Genomic DNA, 19,828 nt, shown 5'->3' with positions numbered 1-19,828 from the left:
AACTATTGTCTGGGATTTGGTTGATGGGAACAATTAGGAGTATTAAATTAGGATAAATGGTATTCATTCCAGCTAAGTTAGACAGGCTATGTTAGATGGATTAAAGGAAGAAAGTTTATACTTAAATGACAATTTTAAGTTTAATATCCTGAGATTTTTTTGCATTTAGGAAAGGGTTATTCTTGGTTTGCAGCTTAATGAGGGGACTGTCCATTCAGGGTGACTGAGAACTAATACAAAATTACTAAATAGAATAACCTGAGTTCTTGAAATAGTGTTACAAGGCAACTGGTGATATCTTTAAACCATTTAAAACAGTGTTAATACAAACAACATTTGTCACCTGTAACAGACAAGATGCATGCCATAGGAGGCATAGTTTTTGTTTTGAAATTGCAAAACCCATGGGCAAATAGGAAGACCTGAGGTGTACTTATTTTAAAATTAATTTTGGTTTTATTAAATAAATAGTTATGGTTAGAGAGTGTCCATTTCTAGATAATTATATCTTGTTTAAACCATTTTTTATTTTTTTGATAGTTTCTGTCATTTTTAATTTAACAGAAAGATATAACTAGCTAAAAGAAATGGCATTTTGCATTAAAATGAAGGAAGCTATTAATTTTTTTTAGAACTTATTTATCTAAAATCCACTCTCGTAAAGATCTGGTTGGAGATTCTAGATTCTAGAGGGAAGTTGCTACACCCAGTGGAGTAGAGTCCATACACATATAAAGTATTTATTCTTAAAAATTACTTGATAATAAATATTGTCATTTTACTGAGTATCCATTATGTTCGACCATTATAGATGTGTTTTATGTATTCTTAGTAATCCTTGTGTTAACTCTGTGAAGTAGGTGGTTTGTTGTTAAAAATTTATATTCAGATGAGTCTGAATGCGACCCTGTGGTTTTTCCACTGGGCCTAATCACCTTTTTGAATCTTTTTCCCACCTCCAAATTTAATTGAAATGCATATGGCTTGGAATCTATCTCTAGAAAGTGATTGTATACTCGGAAGTTGGCTATCTAATAAAATAGGAGTGCTTTAATTTCTTTTATTTTGGAGGAAATTTAAAACAGGTGGAACTTATTTTACAACAATGTTGGAAATTTTTTCCACCTTACTTGAAACTTAACATTTTCCTATTGTTGTCTAGCAAACATTTTGCTATTGTTATCTAGTTATTGACTATCTAGCACATTCTAGTAATTTTTATTTTTAAAAATAATAGGTGCCATTTATTGAGTACTTCCTGTGGATGGGACAATGTGCTTTCTAAAATATGGTAGCTACTAGCCCCATTTAATTTTAAATGAAATTTAAAAATCCAGTTTCTCAGTTGTACTAGTCACATTTTGGTTGCTCGTATGGCTAGTGGCTCTCATAGTGAGCAGTTTCAGGTGTAAACAACATTTTTATCACCTCCGAGAGTTCTGGACAGAGAGATATGCTTTACATATTTTTTTTCTAAGTTTTATTGAGATAGGACATACAGCACTGTATGTTTAAGGTGTACAGCATAATGAATTGACTTACATATATTGTGAAATGATAACCACAATAAGTTTAGTTAACATCTGTCATCTAATATAGATACAAAACAGAAAAAGAAAAGAAAAAGGGAAAAACTACTTTTTTCATATAATGAGAACTCAGGATCCACTCTTAACGACTTTCGAATTACATATTGTTTCTTAACCATGATTCTTCAAGGTCTCCTTTCTTGTTTTTTTATTATGAGATACTAGGAAGCTAAGCTCAAAAGATAAGTAAATTACCCACTGTACCTCTTCAGAGAGATAAAAATGACACAGTTCCTGACTTCAAAGGATTTACTCTGCAATGAGGACACAGACAAGAAATAGGAAGGAGTGTGATAAAATAAGTCACAGAGTTTTATGGGGGTACATAAGAGAGGTGTCTAAGGTTTAGGTAGTCAGAGAAGTGTTCCTAGAAGAAATCCTATTTGAGCTCGATCTTGAAAGGCAATGATTATATTCTAGCAAAGTAGATGAGCCAGGACATTATTGTAAGTGAAACAGGTAAAAGTGGATGATCAGATGGAGTACTTTCCAATATTTGAAGTGTATCTTAAATGAAGAATAAAAGTTTTCCCTGGTGTGTGTTGGAGAGGATTCTAGATAACGGGAGCAGTAGTATGTGCAAAGGCATTCTAGGGTCAAAGGCTAACTCGTGTGGGAATTGCAACGACTATAGTTGGGTATTCGGTATTCCCTGGAAGGAGGATGTATGAGTGAAAGTGTTGGGAGATGAAGGGTAAAAGGTAGAGAGAGACCACATTCTGGGAGCTTGAACTTTATGTCGTATACATGTACTAGTTTTATCTCACCATGACTTTATAAATTAAAAAAAAAAATTTAGTTAGAAAAAAGAAATAGAGACAAGAGGTTTAATGAAAAAATGTTTACATCCATTTTGAGGAAAGACAGTATAGTTGCTACTATATTTTTTAGCTGAAATGTTGTGAAGTATGTTATCCTAGAAAAAAACTCTTACTTAAAATCCAAATTTATGCCTAGGTTGAGAATGACAAATAATACTCACATTTCTTTTGTACTTTTAGCAACCTGGAAGCTTTTCTAGCTGGTCTGGTAGTTTCCTCATGGATGATAGCATGTCTAATACTCTAAATAGCCTCGAGGAGCACACTAGTGAGTTTTACAGTATGGATGAAAATCAAACTCTGTCTGCTCAGCAGAATTCACCCACAAAGTTCCTGGCCGTAGAGGCAAATGCTGTGCTGTCCTCTCTACAGACCATCCCAGAATTTGCAGAGACTCTAGAACTTATTGAATCTGTAAGTTTGAAATTGTGAGATTATCAAAAGCTCAATTTTAGTTATATGGTTTCATTTTCAGAAGCTTAGTTTAAGGGACACTGACCAGTTTTATTTTAAACATTCCTTTGTATGTCATGCTTGATTTGATTCTGATTTTTTGCAGTGGCTTTTGGGAAAAACAAAAAACTTAAATCTATATCTATCTCAGTATGTACTTTGTCTAAAATTTTTAAAAAATGAAATTTAACTATTTTTTATTATACAAGTTGTACAAGTATATTAGAGAGAGTTGGAAACTAGATGAAACTGTAAAAAAGAAAAATCCTCCAGAAGCCCAGAGTTAATAATTTGAAGTATTTTCTTTCAGGCTGTGTTCTATACATATAAAACATATATGCATGCATGTATTTTTAAACCAAAAGATACTCTTAAGTATTTTGTTTGTGGATTTTTTTTCTACATTGTATCATGAGCCTGTCTTTGTTTTGTTAACTATTTTTTAAACTTCAACTTTAATGACTCATTCTATCATATGAATGTAACAAAATTTATTTACTCAGTGTACTCTTATTGAACATTTAGGTGGTATCCAGTTTTTCAGTATTACAAATTACAGAATATATTATGTAAACCTTTGTGTAAAATCATGATTATTTCCTTAGGTTAGACTGAATTTCTGGATCAAAGTGTATGACCATTTTGAAGATGTTCCATACACATTACCAAATTATACTGAATTTGGTAGTATTTTTCTGATGTGGAATAGAGTGTGAAGTTTTATGAAGAATTGTATTCTTTGATAATAATTTATTCTTTTTACTTAAATTACTTTGACAGTAAGCTTCAGCTACTGAATTAGATGAAATATTATTTCAGAATGTTCCAAATTGGAGTTGTAGTCAAACCATAATCTGTTCCTCTCAAATGGACTTTCTTTAAAAAAAAAGAACAAGAAAAGCCTATTTCTCCTAATAAAAATGAGTAGTTAACTTTGTGAAAGTCATCTTTCTATGTTCGATATCACATTTAGCAAGCTTAAAGCATTAGCTTTAGTTCATTAGTTAAGGATTTATTTTATTGCAGGATCCTGTAGCATGGAGTGATGTTACCAGTTTCAATCTTTCTGATGCTGCTGCTTCTCCTGTCAAGTCCACCCCAGTCAAACTAATGAGAATTCAACACAATGAAGGAGCCATGGAATGTCAATTTAATGTCAGTCTTGTACTTGAAGGGAAAAAAAACAGTTGTAATGGTGCAGACAGTGAGGCTGTTCCTGTAACATCGCCAAATGTGGCCAAGTTTAGCACTCCACCAACCATCCTCAGAAAGAAGAGAAGAATGCAAGTGGGTCAGTCCCCCAGCAGCGAACATAGCGATGGCTCTTTCAATGATGGTGGTAATACAGCACTAAAACACACGCCGGTGAAAACACTACCATTTTCTCCTTCACAGGTAGAGGGTTGTTTTTGTTTGTTTCCAAATGTTGGTGAGCTCGATTACATTAGATCCTTAGTATCCTTACTAGCAGTTTGTTGCTTTGATAACATGTAAAAATGGATAAGGTATTTAAACGTGTACATGAGAGTGCTAAGCTCTGGTAGATTAGAAGCTATCTCATAAAGTGTAGTAGTTGCGTTATAGTATCTTAACATTTTTAGAGCTAAAAGGGATGTTTTAGATAAGTAGTTCTACATCTTTACAGAACTCATCAGGAAATAGGCCCAGAAAGATAAAATGGCTTGCCCACAGTTATCTGATGGCAGAGTTGAGACTGAGATCCAGTTTCCTGATTAACTGTTCAACAGATATCGGGTATACATCCATAGACAACTGCTCACTGTAAGAATTTCATGTGTCTGAAGGTTTTCTATGGTTGTCAGGAACAGATACTCACTTTCTCTTGGAGTTATGTTCCTGGGCAGCAGATATTTACAAGAGATACAGGGCAAACTGTATCTCTTATTTTATAATACTATCTTTCTTAATGAATACTGCATTCCAGGCTATAAGCTAAACACTTTTCTTATAGCATCTCACCCGTTAATCCTCTTCCAAAAGACCTTAGGAGCTAGGTGGAACAATTCAGAAGTTAAGCAATTTGTCCATGATCAGTTAGTAAGAGAATGGAGCTGATGTTTACTGAAAGTGTCTTGGTAGAAGTTAAAAAGCTTTATGGAAAAAGAAGGAAATTTAATCATCAAATAAACTTGGAAGATGCTGGGATATTATTGAAGATGTACTTTGATGCTGGGAAGTTAGGAGAATCTTACTGTACATAAGCACTCTGTTCTCTGAAAATTATTCCCCCTATGCTTCAGGGGATGCCATTTACACAGACTACAGTTTGAATAGTTACGTTTTCCAATAACACCCCAGCTCTCAGAGTTACAAAGTATCCTGAGGAAGGTGAAACTGGATTGGGCACACTAGCAATTTTCTATTTTGGGAGTTTTGAACACTAGCAATTTCTGTTGAAATACAAATCCTAAGGTGGAAAGTGGCTGAAAAGGTTGAGGCATGGGTAATAAAGACCTTGTATCCCATAGTAAAGAGCTTGAATTTTATCCTGTAATTGATGGGCACCACTGCAGGGTTTTGAGAGGGTTTGACTACTAATCTTAAGGTTAAGTGTGTTGTAGATATTAGGAGTTGGAAGTGATAGAGCTAGAATTCATTCCAGTTATAAGTAGCCTTAAAGTAATTTCCACTTCTTCCTACCACTGCTTTTATTCTGTTGGCTACAAAAAACAATCAGTATTTCATGATTATATATAAGTTAAGATTCAATGAGTAAATTGTGTCATTTCCTTGATACCAGTTCTGTCTGCTCCAAGGTTCTGAGCTGTATTCTAGGTAGGCAAATTTTTTAGACAGCTGTATTATCAGCAAAGCATTATTATTATTTCCAGAATTCAAAGAAATCTCATAGAAAAGGATACCTAAGATTGCGTATTCATAAAATAATAATACTTTTTTCCAGTTACCCTGTTGCATGAAACTGTTAAGCTTAACATAGCAGCTATTTATGGTTCCCATAGATTTCTATTTGATAATACACTGTTATAAAATTGTTTTACTGTGTTTTGTAACTTTCGAATATTTGTTAAACAACTATTTCTTGAATGCCTATTATATGCTAAACACTTAAAAGAGCTGGGGAGGCAGTGATGAACAACATTAACTTCCGAGATCAGACGAGATCGGGCGCATTCAGGGTGGTATGGCCGTAGACGATGAACAACATTAACATTCCTGCCCTCATGGAGCTTAATTTTCATGGAGTGGAATGTAAATGAAATATTATTGATAATTCTTTTCTAAAAAGAATGGAGAGATATCTTATACTTGAAAATATCTTTGGGGTGCCTGGGTGGCTCAGTCGTTAGGTGTCGGCTTCGGCTCAGGTCATGGTCCCAGGGTCCTGGGATTGAGCCCCGCATCGGGCTCCCTGCTCTGCTGGAAGCCTGCTTCTCCCTCTCCCACTCCCCCTGCTTGTGTTCCCTCTCTCACTGTGTCTTTCTCTGTCAAATAAATAAAATCTTTAAAAAAAAAATATATATATATATATATCTTTAAAAAATCCTATCAGTTTAATATTTTAATGTTCTAGAAATTGTCTTTAAATGCTCTTTTTTAGTTTTTCAACACATGCCCTGGAAATGAACAAATTAATATAGAAAATCCTTCATTTACGTCAACCCCTATTTGTGGGCAGAAGGTTCTCATTACAACTCCTCTTCACAAGGAAACAACCCCCAAAGATCAAAAGGAAAATGTAGGGTAAGTAGATATTAAATAATTGTGTTAGAGAAAATGGGAAGCACAATTTTAAGAATAGATTAATAGGGTGCCTGGCTGGTTCAGTCAGTGGAGCATGAGACTCTTGATCTCACAATCATTACTAGAAGCCCCACGTTGGGCATAGAGCTTACTTAAAAAAATAATAATAAAAATGATCTTATTTTGAAAAAATAGCTTTTCGTCCATTTATTCTAATCCCTATTTATATAGGACTTAGAATTGAAAAAAACAGATCATAACCTCATGTTTCATTCCTACTGACTGAAAACAACTAAAAATAATGGAAAACTTTGATATGAAGCGAAATAACATTTTTAGTACTTCTTTCTGCATTTGTCTTTTTCTATTTTAAGATGATTGATTGGAGTAAGAATTAGTTTAGGCAGGCATACTTTAAAATAGTCCTGGAATGTTTAAATAAAACATGTGTATGCAAGAAAAATTTAGTGTATGCTTTTATCATTGGTTTGCCTTCCTTAACTCTTATAGAATCAAATTTTGACTATAATACAAATATCTAAATGATTGGCTAGGTTTAGAACACCTACTATTAGAAGATCTATATTGGGTACCACACCAAGAACTCCTACGCCTTTTAAGAATGCGCTTGCTGCTCAGGAGAAAAAATATGGACCTCTTAAAATTGTGGTATGTATACATGTTTTATTTTTAAGAAATATCCTAATTTTAATAAAAAAGTTTTTTGATTTTTATCTTTGATTTTTTACATTTTAAAAAGATGTTCACTGAAATTGATAAAATTTTATTTCTTGATTTATAAATTTGAATTTGTTGTGTGAATCCTTTTACTCGACTTGTAAATAAACCTTTGCTTGGCTTGTTTTGAATTCATACTTCTTTTATATCATGTCATGTAGAGAAAGCAAATCAAGTGTCAGTTGAATCCTCTTAATATTAAAACCCACCTTTTATTAGTTTCTGTGGTGGATACCTGCAGTCGAATAAAGTAATTTTCATATTTTGATATACATAAGTACTTTCCTTATAATACTTATGACTGATTGATCAGGATACCTCTTTAAGGTTCAGTTTACTCTTCTATTCAATGGAGATCATAAAACACATCCCAGAGGGTTCTTTCTGGAGATAAAAAAGGTAGTAGAAATAAAGAGGTTGGTGCTCAGTTTCAAGTAGTATGTACTTAGTTGCTGCTATGATTAATCATTGTAGCAATAGTACATAAATGGAGGTGGGAAGTGTTATCTGTGCTTTCAGATATATAGTCAACTTTGAAATATGTTAGATGAACTATGGGCATTCTAATTCTAGGCAGATACAGATCTCTGCCAAGTTAGGTTCATTAGAAATAAAATATTTTTAAAATATGGTCACTTCTAGGGGAGTTTAGTTATGTTCTTCTATTTTTAGTCATATTTTGACTAGATTCATTAATTCTAGTTTACTTGATGTAATCAGTTTCCTACCAAAAGGAATGTCACACCCTCAAATCTTCTGCTCTTTTCTGAGGGTATATAGTAGGATTGATGAAATTTTTTTGTCCCCTAGCTCCTTAGACTGCTGTGAACAACTATATTCTTTTTAGCTGTCTGGACTTTTATTTGTGCATATACACATAACAAAAGTGAGATCACACTTTATGTACTATCTTACAATCTTTTTAAAAAAATTTAATGTGTATATATGTATCCCATAATTTTTAATAGTTGTATAATATTCCATTGTATGGAATTATCTAATTGATTAGACTAATCTGTTTCAGTGTTTTGCTATTCATTTTAAAATGCATCATTAATTTGACAAGTTTTGATTGAGTGCCTAATAGGTACCAGGCAGTGGGCTAGGCTTTGGGGATGTAATGTTGAACTTGTCAGGTATGTTGTCTGCCTTCGTAGGAGTGTGTAGCCTAATTGGGAGTTAGACAAATAAACAATGATTTGAAGGCATTTAAGAATTCTGCAGTGCCTCAGGGTCATTTGTTCAGCATATAAATTGAATAAAAATTGTTACTTTAATAATAGTGCATGAGAAATTAGGTTTTAAGTGACCTAAAGTCCCTGTTAGTATGTTCTCATTTGGGAAGAATTTATCCATTGCCAAAACAGATCATTTTCATCAGCAATTTAAGATAAAAAGAAAATAATGATTTAGTAATTAACAGTTTCTAAAATATCCATATGCTCATACATTTGTTTGCGGCAAGCTGACTTTTCATTCCTCCTGTTCCTTCTCTAGTTATTATTTACTGAGTACCTACAATATTCTAACCATTTAATTTTCTAATGTATTTTACTATGAGTCACATGCACTTCTTAGAGATGGTTCCAGAATTTTAATCTGGTATACCTTAAGTATCTGTTGCTTTCTTAATAAACATTGATTCTTCTAATGTTTGCTGAAAATCACTCAAAAGACTAAAAACTCTGAAAGTCCTTTAAATATAAATCTAAATTTTGGTAGTATCAAACTGAGAAGGATTAAATACAGTAGTTCTTTTCTTTGTCACATTAGGACAATTAAGAGAGTAATTCTTGGTAGTGAATGAATTCATCTATGTCTTGGGCATTTCCCTAGGACGTTTGTATTCTTATGAGGGAAAAACAAATCATAGGTTTTTTTGTTTTGTTTTGTTTTGTTTTTAAGGAGTACCTAATCAATGTTCTTTGTGAAATATAATCCTTAAAACAAAATCTCTTGGGGGCGCCTGGGTGGCTCAGTTGTTAAGCGTCTGCCTTCGGCTCAGGTCATGATCCCAGGGTGCTGGGTTCGAGCCCCACATCAGGCTCCCTGCTCAGTGGGAAGCCGGCTTCTCCCTCTCCCACTCCTCCTGCTTGTGTTTCTGCTCTTGCTGTCCCTGTCTCTGTCAAATAAATAAATAAAATCGTAAAAAAAAAAAAAGCTCTGGGAGCATTACACAGAAATACTGACATAATTCCTGCATGTCTCAGGCTGTGGATGCGAGCACTTTAAAAATGCTATTTCCATTCTTAAAGTTTTTGTAAGTGCTGTGAAATCTCATTTATATATGAATGTTTTTCTCCCTAGCTTTGTTGACTGGGAATATGAGCTGCTGGTCATTTTGTGCTGTCAGTTTGTTCTTTATATAGTGGCACTTTGATTACTTTTTTTTTTTTCTTAAAACAGATCTTGGTTTGTTGTTTGATATAATTAAAAACATTTTTCCCGGGGGCTCCTGGGTGGCTCAGTCGGTTGGGTGTCCAACTCTTGATTTTGGCTCAGGTCATGATTTCAGGATCACGAGATTGAACCCCAAGTGGGGCTCTGCACTGCGTATGGAGCCTGCTTATGGTTCTCTCTCTCCCTCTCCCTATGCTCCCAGTCCCCCGTGTGTGCTCTCTCTAAAACACACCAACCATATTTTCTGACTTACATGGTAGGCTTAGCTATTTGATAGGAAGCTAGGTAAATAATATTTTGAGACTATTTCACTATTCAGCCCACACTCAAGTTTCTTTCCAGTACACACAAAGACACACACACACACACACATCACTTCTTGAACACTGTCTCAGCTCTAAGCTTGAGGCTAGGTGTACAGAGATATACACAAAGATGAAAAAGATGTGCTCACTGCTCTTAAGTAGCTCACACGTTTAGTGGTAAGAGAAACGTGTAAATTAGTAATTACATACTATACAATAAGTACAGTAAAAGTAGTTTAAGGAGAACTAGTGTAGTCCCAATTCGTTCTGTATTTCTTATTTTTCCTATTTTTATATAAAAATATTTGGGAGGGGCGCCTGGGTGGCTCAGTCGTTAAGCGTCTGCCTTCGGCTCAGGTCATCATCCCAGGGTCCTGGGATCAAGCCCCGCATTGGGCTCCCTGCTCTGCGGGGAGCCTGCTTCTCCCTCTCCTACTCCTCCCTGCTTGTGTTCCCTCTCTTGCTGTGTCTCTCTCTGTCAAATAAATAAAATCTTTTAAAAAATGTATATGTATTTGGGAAATAATCTCTTACCTGTTTAATTCTGAGGCTCCTAATTGAAGTGGGAGCTACAGTAGGTTCCCCAGAGGAGGAAGGCTGGAGTGAAGCCTAGAGTGAACAAAGTGCCACACTTCATTCAGTGCTTGCAATGTGTAGTATTATTTTTGCCATAAAAGTGATTAGTTAATTCATTCAACTTAGGTATCTACAGGGACTGGGAGAAAATTATGCCAATAATGAAAAAGTATAAAAGAAAGATGGGTTTCTGTATATGGGGAAAAATGAAATTGCAATAAAAGACTCTTTAATAACCCTTTTAAAAACAATTTAGTCACAGCCACTTGCCTTCTTGGAAGAAGATATTAGGGAAGTTTTAAAAGAAGAAACTGGAACAGATATATTCCTCAAAGAGGAAGATGAACCTGCTTACAAAAGCTGCAAACAGGAGGTAATCTTTTAGTATTATTGTTAATAAAAGTCTTGATTTTAAAAATAAAAGTGACTTTACTGTAATGTTTCTATTGTAAATTATTCATTCTAGCATACAGCTTCTGTAAAGAAAGTCAGAAAATCACTAGTCTTAGATAATTGGGAAAAAGAAGAACCAGGTACTCAACTATTGACTGAAGACATTTCAGACATGCAGGTTGGTAAAGAATTTTGTTGTTGTTAAGATGGTTGCTTTAAGTCCTGCTGGTTCTTGTTTCTTACTCCATTGTGTGGTTAGTTCATCAGAGATTCATAGAGTTTCCTTTAGTATTCATTTTGCTTTCTTCAGAAAGAAACTATTAACTGTAGAGAATATTTTATTTACTTCCTTGCTTTTTATATTTGTTTTGTTTTGAGAGGAGTTCGCTCTCTTACGTATGATGTCAAAAAATGGTTGTTCTCAAAACTTTAAATTTCAATATTTATCTTTGGTTAATTTCTGAAATATTTAATTTTACTACATTACTAGAAATTTCCTTGGAGTCAAAAGCTTTCTTGGAGGGAAATGAACAGGGCTTCCACTACCACTTACTCAGTAGTCCCTCTATTTGTCTCCATTTTTGAATTAGTTATTTTCCTCTTTCTTTTTTCTCTCTTAGTCAGAAAATATATTTACAACATCTTTATTAATGATACCATTATTGGAAATACATGACAATAGGTGCAACTTGACTCCTGAAAAACAAGATATTATAAATTCAACCAACAAAACATATACACTTAATAAAAAGAAACCAAACCCTAACACTTCTAAAGTTGTCACATTGGAAAAGAACCTTCAGGTATGAATTTATAAGTTTCTTTTAGTGATTTTTGTTGTTGTTTATTCAGTTATCACTTTGGACTTACTGATCACAAATTATACCTTTTCTTTTTAGATTCAAAACTGACTATAACAGTAACTAAACATTCATCATTATTTTGTCACTCAAACTAGATTTGGGTTTTTGAGAGACTCATTCATCAGGGCACATATAATTTAAACAATTGAAGTTGTAGCCAGTCTCTTCTGGCGATTTCTTAAGCACAATTTCATTTTTAAACTAAAGATATCTAAGTCTCCTTTTGGCATCTCTTCTGTAACAAATATGTGTAGCCCTAATTGCTATCTTGAAAGGGTAAGTGGTTGGAAGCAGTTTCAGCTTGATTTTGTTGGTATGATTGTTTCCAGTAAACTTTTTGGCTCAGAAGTTGTAAAACAAAATTCTTTTTTCCGTTGCTATGCAGCCATTATGTCGCTGTAAATGAAGGCTGGAAAATTTTTTACTACATTATCTTAATTCAACCCAGCTAGTTTGAGAGTTCATTGAGGAAGAAGTTCTCTTCTTTATACCACAGTGACTGCAGCACTAGCATTCCTGACATTTAAGCAGTCCTTGAAAACATCTTTGGCAATCAGATGTGGCCACCTCATCTCTGTCTTTAGCTGCTGCCCTTCAAAGAGCCATGTAGCACATTCTTAGTCCATTTTAAATGGTCTGATTTCCCAGTGTTCAACACAGAACTTTTCAGGAAAATATATTACATAGCAGGTCATACCTATAATGTAGTAATCTTTATAATAAAGGAAGAAAACCAATGAAGTGAACACAAACTTGACCTTGTATTATGGATATATTTCCTAATTTGCAAAACATAAAGCATTCTCGGCTCATTTTTTGACATTACATCCTCTCTTTAAATCTTTTGCAAAATTTTGAAGCAATAAAGACTGACATTTCTTTCTGTGTTAAGACTGACTTGAATTGGGGGGGTTGTGGGTAGAAAACTTTCAACTGCCTCCACAGGTCTATGAACATTGTAGATAGTTAAAAAAGATGGACTTTTTAAAAATAAAAATTATTTAATTAAAATAAGAAATAAAGAAAAAGATGGACTTAAAAAAATTGACCATAAATATTTCGGTATGTATGTTTAAAACATTGTTTAATAAAAAGAATCACAGTGCCATTATCAAAACATGTTTACAGTGATTATTTATCATTAAATATCCAATCGGTTGAAATAATTGACTTTCAAAAGCGTAATCAGTTGTAAAGTGGAGTGGATAGTTATTTTGGTAATCTTCACATCACTACTAATGTTTCCTTCATAGTCAAATTGTGAATGGGAAACAGTGGTTTATGGGAAGACGGAAGACCAGCTTATCATGACTGAACAAGCAAGAAGATATTTGAGCACTTACACCGCTACCAGCAGCACTTCAAGAGCTCTTGTACTGTAATTGTTATTAAAATGAATGAAATGCCCCGTTCTTACTGTATTCTATACTAAATTAGGTTGCAATGAAATTTTTGTCAATTAATTGTTTTTAGAGTTTTAATACAGCCCTAAAACGGTTTGCCTCTTTTTTCATATTGGACAGGCAGGAAGCCCAGCCACTTAAGTAAGGGGTCGGTAATTTCATAGTTGATTTTTTTAAGAGATGAGATTTTAAAAAATTGTTTTTAAAAGAACAAGATGGGAAAACCATATTAGAATGTTATGGATATCCTATAAGAAAATTTCCACGTATTTTCTTCAGAAGATGTATGTTGCTACTCTCCTGATGCTGCAGTTTTGTTACAGATAGGTTTATGAGTATATGTGGTTTCTGTAGTTAGTCTATGTATGGGAAGCACACATGGTTTTATGAAGTACTTTTGCCTACGTGCTGATTTACTTAGGCTACCATTTACAAAGAAATACAGTGGGAAGAAATTGAAAAGAAGGAGAGAAAGTTGCACTACTAATTTTTGGTATTTTTCGAAAACAAAATTAACTACAGTGTTAAATGTATTTATTTGAGCATAGTACTAAAAACAAGAAGCATTGAAAAGGGTTTTTTTCCTTATTAGTAAAGAGTCAGTATTTTCTTCATAAATCTCAGAAGAGCTGAGAGTTTTGTTGAATGTATTGTACAGTATGTAGGAGCAAGAAGACTTTGTAAATTGGAAAGAAGTCTTTTTATAATTTATTTTCATTTTTAAAGCTTAAATGTAGTTATTTATACCTATACAGGGTGTCTAGAAGCCAGTGTTGTTTCCTGTTATTTACAGCTAACATAAAGAACAATTTTGATGTTTAAGTATGAAATATGAGACAGTAGTAAGTTATGGCTGCAGAGAATACAGTAGCTACTGTATGTCACATCTACCTAAATATTGCACTATGCCCTTTAAATCATGTTGGTTATAAAGTAGTTCTAAAAATGTACTAAATAATAATTTAATATTTTCTTTTTAAATTATATGGGGGGGTCATATAAATTAATCTGGTGATTTGTATATGTGTTTGAAATTTTTGCATTTTGTTTAAACAAATAATATGGTACTTTGGTCCCTAAAAACAGTCTGCACTTAGAAGTTTATTATATTTACTCAGTGTTTCAGAAGTAGAGAACATTATCTTTTATTTATAAAAATATTTTGTCCTTTTATAAATGTTTTGTGTTTCTCTACAGGTTACAACAGTTGCTTCAGTTGCCTGTTTTAGGTGTTTGCACTTATTTTATTTCTTTTTGAAAGAATGTCTTTATTTGCTTTTGTGTAGAGATTTTATGTACTTTTTTTTGAGACATATAATGGTGTGCTGTCAACTTAAACACTGACAGGCAAATAGAATTGTACACTGTAGTTGTAACTATTTATAATTGACACACTCTCTCCCTCTCCACTCCTGAAGTATGCTGCTATAGAAAATAGCAGAATCGGCTTGCTGCTATGAGAGACGGAAAGAGCCACCACCACTTGCACTGTGTGAAAAGGTAAAAAGCAAATGATGGCAAGTTCTCAAGTTAACTTAATGGAATCAACCATTACCAGGCAAATTCTTGCAAATGCCAAAATACTATGCCTTAAAACAAAGACAGCTTAAGATTTTCTGATGTTTTTACGTTAGTAGAAATGGTAATACTAAATATTTTAACGCCTAGCTCTTGAACAGTAGACCTAAAAGGGTTTTAAGCTATTTAAATCCACTTGCTCATTTTTGCATATTATATGTAGTGAGAAGTGAAGAAAATGTATGGTACCAAGATTATGCCTTGTTGATAACAAATAGATGAACCAATTTGAATCTTCTTAGCGTGTTTGTTAAGTCTGTTGATTGCTTCCTAATTAGTGAACTTCTCACAGAAATATCACTTTATAAAACCAATGATTGTAGCAAAATCATACTGGATCATTTCAATTTCAGTTACTTTGAACTAATAGCACATAATGGTTTTTGTTTGTTTGTTTGTTTTAATGTAGCCCATAGCCCTTAGCTGGTTTGGATGTACATAGTTTCCAGTCACCAAAGTATATCTTGGAAGAGCTATATTTTTTTAAAGCATAATTTTTCTTGAGCATTAAATTATCCCAAGTATAATATATTGCAGATAACCCTGAGCTTATTGGACATAGTACATATTTGGGTTGGTATTGGTTGAATCCTTTAGTTAACTGCTTTGTTGCTTTTTGCAGGAAGATTTTTAATTTTAAACATGTCAGGCATCTTAAGTCACCTTTATACTGTTGTGTTCATTTGAATTTCTTTCAGTATGTTATAAAAATGCCAGACATACATGTAGCAGCCATACTTGCATGGAAACTGACTACACATATATAATACTGCATTTTGTTGTAAGGTTTTCACATTAATACAGCAATTACCCTGACTAAATTGAGTTTTTTGATGTATGGGAAAACTTTCCATTGTTAAGAGAATCTTGCATACAATGTTGACTATTAACATCCATAATAAAGCATCTGTGTACAAGCTGACCTCGCATTCCTCATTTCATTTTGGTTTTGTGTTTTATGGTATTGATTGAACCCTTAAGGACTTAACCCAACATTCTGTTTTAGACTTCTTTTTCTCCTTTAGTACTACCTATACAGGTGATTTTATCTGTTAACAAAACTTGACCTCATTATCAAGAAGTGGAAATACTTACACAGTCTCTTTCAGAGGCATATTTTCAACTGCTTTTAGGTATTTCCATATGACTTTTCTGCTAACACCTTAAATGCAACATGTTCTCTTTTTCCCAACTTGGACCTCCCCTTCCTTTTTTTCTCTCTCTTCGTGGTGTTGCCTTCCCTTTTATCACCCGTTGAGAAACCTCCTGCCTCCCTCACCTCTCCACATTGAAACCCGTTGTAAATTCTCTGCCTACGGGTCCCTGGGTGGCTCAGTAGGTTAATCATCCTGTTCTTGATCTCGGCTCAGGTCATGATCTCAGGGTCATGAGATTGAGCCCCATGTTGGGCTCCATGCTCAGCACAGAGTCTGCTTGAGATTCTCGCTCTGCCCCTCCCTGCTCTCTCTCTAAAAGTAAATAAATAAAATCTTTAAAAACAATTCTAAGCCTGCCTAAGGCCATTGCTCTAATTCTGTTCCTTCATCTCTTACGTGGATTGTTGCACTAATTACTCTGATTTCCATTCTATAGAAATATGAAGAAATTGTGCCAGTGACATCAGGGTGTCCCCTGCAAGGCCAAATGCTCACCCAAGTCAGGTCTGTGCAGCATTATATTGCCTCTGAATTCGTCACCATCTGGATTTTACCTTTCTAGGCTTAGAAATCTGATGGATTAACCCACCAAAAATGAGTTTATCCTTCAGTAGAATGCTTATCTCAAGTGTGCAAGACTGACACATGACACTAAAATGCCAATCTATTAATTTACAGTGTAAAATACAACTGCTAAGAGGATAAGTATAAAATAATGTAAAAGCATAAAATAAAAATAAAAATAAAAAATTCTCCTTCACTTGCTAATGTAGACTTGGTGGCTTGGATCTTCCAAGAATATGTATGTGCATGCTTCTGTCTCCATGCCTGTATTTGTAAATGTTTTCTCTGCATGATTGTTTTGCTTTGTCTCCTTAGCCTATTAAAATTTTACTCATCCTTGATGGCACAGATCTGTGAATCATTTCCTGATTATCCTAGTGCTTCCATAAAACTTTCCCACTAGACTTTGTTTTGAAGAGTGGGGATTGCTATTTGTAGCTCCTTGTCTAGCATGGTGCTTAGAAAATCTCAGTAAGTGTTGAAAGAATTTTTAAAAATTAGTCATGACTATCAGGGAATAATAGCCATACTTTACACAACAGATTGATTAAAAATAGCTTTGGCTTCTTAGTTATCTGTATGAAACTAGTTTTACTTTATAGTCAATAAACTATTATTTTGTTAAAATCTTTCAGCTCATTTTTATAACCATGTAATTTCCTGCTTGGTTTATGCACCTATAGAGTGGTAGACTTGCCAGCCGATCAGACCTTTAATAATAATGTAAAAACAGTCGGTAGTTTTTGAAGAAATACATCCCACTCTGTGAGAAGTGAAAATCTATTTATTTATTAAAGATTTTATTTATTTATTTGAGAGAGAGAATGAGAGAGAACACATGAGGGGCGGAGGGTCAGAGGGAGAAGCAGACTCCCCGCCGAGCAGGGAGCCCGATGCGGGACTCGATCCCGGGACTCCAGGATCATGACCTGAGCCGAAGGCAGTCGTTTAACCAACTGAGCCACCCAGGCGCCCCGAAAATTTATTTTTAATTAAGTAGTGGAGGGTAAAACGAATCAAGTGAAATTCCATCAGAACATTAGACTTTCCCCTTCCCTGGTTTGGTTTTTTTTTTTTTTTTTTAATGAGTGGATATGGTCAAGAATATGTGAAATATTATCAGTAGAAAACCAAGATAAAGTGTACCAGGAAAAAAAATTACTTATGGCTGACAAATGTGTTGTCAAGAGAATGTTTCTGAAAACTTTTTAGTGTGTTGGCATTAGTATGCTAAAAGCTGTTGCATTTGAGTAAACTCAGTATTAAAAGCAGTGTACTATAGTGCCCTTATTTCTGAAGGTCTCAGATCTGATGTGCTTATTCAAGTTCCAAGTACAGAATGTGCTAGCTTTGAGTGGGTTTTCCTGGCCAGCACAGGGAAAGAGGGAGGGAGATTGACTTTGCTGTGATTTTACTTCTGTAATTTTACTAACCATACCTCAAAAGATTGGATCAAATTCTGACACAATTTCCTAAGCCCTGATACAGTTAGCATTTATTTATTTGTTCAACTAGCAGCTAATACTTAACCAAGTGCTTACAGTACCTGGTGCTAGGATTGGGGATACTTGTGGTAAACAGGACATGACCCTTCCCTTAAGGAAGCTGATATTCTAGAAAGGGTATGAATAAGTATGTGACAGAAATGGCATCTATTTTCCTTAGGCCGAGAAATGAGATGGATCAAGTAAGCAGGTTTCCTTGTATTTGTAGATGCTCATTTGAGAATTTGGTCACTGCCTAGAGAGTGCAGATTTCTTTTCCCCATATACTGTGGAGAGTTGGTTGGGCTAGCACCACCCAGGGATCTTGCACCACCCATGAGTTCACAGCCTGAAAGTCTGAGCACAGTGTAACAGCTGGAGCCATGTGCCAGTCACAAGCATGTTATTTAATCCTCCTGACAACTCTCTTAGGTAAACATTGGTATAATCCACTTTTGTGGATGTAGAAACAGACTTAGGTTAAGAGACTTGTCCAAACACACAGTACAATGCTGAGCTGGGATTCATTTAATCATCTGAGATTTGGATTGATTCTTTTTTTAAATTTTATTTTATTATGTTATGTTAGTCACCATACTGGATTGATTCTTTAAAATTAAGCATAAGGCACCGAAGAGTACAGAGTGTATGATTTCATTTCTATAAAAGTACAAAAACAGGAAAAAATAGTGTATGCTGTTAGAAGGTAGTGGTTACCCCGGGTGGAGGGGTTGTTGAAAGGAACCCTGAGGAAGGGGGCTTCTGGGTGCTACAATGCTCCATTTCTTGCTGTGGGTGCTAATTTTATGGATGTGTTTAAGTTCATATAAATCCAAGCTCTGCTATTAAGTGCACTCTTCTGTATGTATGTACATTATACTTCAATAACAAATTTTTAAAATTAGGCTTAGGTTGGATAGTAGAGGGAAATAAAAGTGCTCTGCCACAGCAAAATGTAACAAATGTTCCTTGCAGGGTTCCATTCATATGCTTACAAGAGTCTACAAGAATTATGCACTCAGTTATGAGCTTCTCACTATTCTTCTCTAGCATATGTTGAACCCATTTCTTCTGGTAAAGTAAATTTATACAAGATTTCTATGTGAAGTAAGTGAACTATTTCCTTGGGTGGTATATGCCAAACATACCAAAGTTTTATTTGTAAGAGCTTACTCCACTCCATTGCACGAACTCTACTCAAGCCAAACTAAACAGTTACAGTTCCCCATAAATACTCCACAATTACACTTCTCAACCTCTGCTCAGCCTCTTGCTTTCACTCCCACCCCACTGGAACATCCACACTCACCAAGTTGCTAGTAACCAAATATTCATCTATCTCATGTGGTCCACTAGGTGCTTTGCACCTTATCAACTGCATTTCTTTGTAGCCTGTGTTATTGTCTTTTCAGTGTTGGTGTTCTCTTGACCAACATTCACTTAATTCACTCAGCTGATTAACCCACATTGCTCATTCCCAAGTTCCCAAGTTCCCTGTCACCCAGGGCTATAGGCTGGTAGACCTTCTTTAGTTAACTGAACACTTTTTGCTCAGCAATGAATACAAATAATGATAGATGAGAGAGCTTCTACATTTTTTTAAGTTTAATATATTTTACCCAGTATGTCCAAAAATATTAACATTTAATATACATTATTAATAAGGTATTTTATATTCTTTCCACCCCTCCCCCCCACCACATTCTAAGTCTTTGAAATCCGAAGTGCATTTTACACCTAAAGCACATCTCAATTCAGACCAGCCACATTTGAAGGGCTCA

At 34.5% G+C, this 19,828-nt stretch overlaps 1 protein-coding gene across 7 annotated transcripts in view; it reads left to right on the top strand.

Moving 5' to 3' along the window:
* Nucleotides 1–16,898, top strand: part of MYBL1 (MYB proto-oncogene like 1) — a 39,740-nt gene extending 22,842 nt beyond the window's left edge. Inside the window, exons 9-17 of one of the 7 annotated variants that reach the window (XM_027583319.2) lie at nt 2,591–2,824; nt 3,890–4,258; nt 6,444–6,586; nt 7,141–7,255; nt 10,862–10,978; nt 11,072–11,176; nt 11,619–11,801; nt 14,683–14,764; nt 16,436–16,898. In XM_027583319.2, the coding sequence (XP_027439120.1) occupies nt 2,591–2,824; nt 3,890–4,258; nt 6,444–6,586; nt 7,141–7,255; nt 10,862–10,978; nt 11,072–11,176; nt 11,619–11,801; nt 14,683–14,724 (1,308 nt within the window). In that variant the 3' untranslated portion in view covers nt 14,725–14,764; nt 16,436–16,898. Of the gene's footprint in view, nt 1–2,590; nt 2,825–3,889; nt 4,259–6,443; nt 6,587–7,140; nt 7,256–10,861; nt 10,979–11,071; nt 11,177–11,618; nt 11,802–13,114; nt 15,760–16,435 lie in introns of those variants that run through there. The other 6 variants (XR_003517995.2, XR_003517994.2, XM_027583339.2 and 3 more) reach the window with 6 other exon arrangements.
* The last annotated feature ends 2,930 nt before the right edge of the window (nt 16,899–19,828 follow it).

This window comes from Zalophus californianus, chromosome 4 (assembly GCF_009762305.2).
Source record: "Zalophus californianus isolate mZalCal1 chromosome 4, mZalCal1.pri.v2, whole genome shotgun sequence".
In the NCBI taxonomy this organism is placed as follows: domain Eukaryota; kingdom Metazoa; phylum Chordata; class Mammalia; order Carnivora; family Otariidae; genus Zalophus; species Zalophus californianus.
The sequence above is the reverse complement of the archived record's forward strand: the minus strand, read 5'-3'. Positions and strand labels throughout refer to the sequence as shown.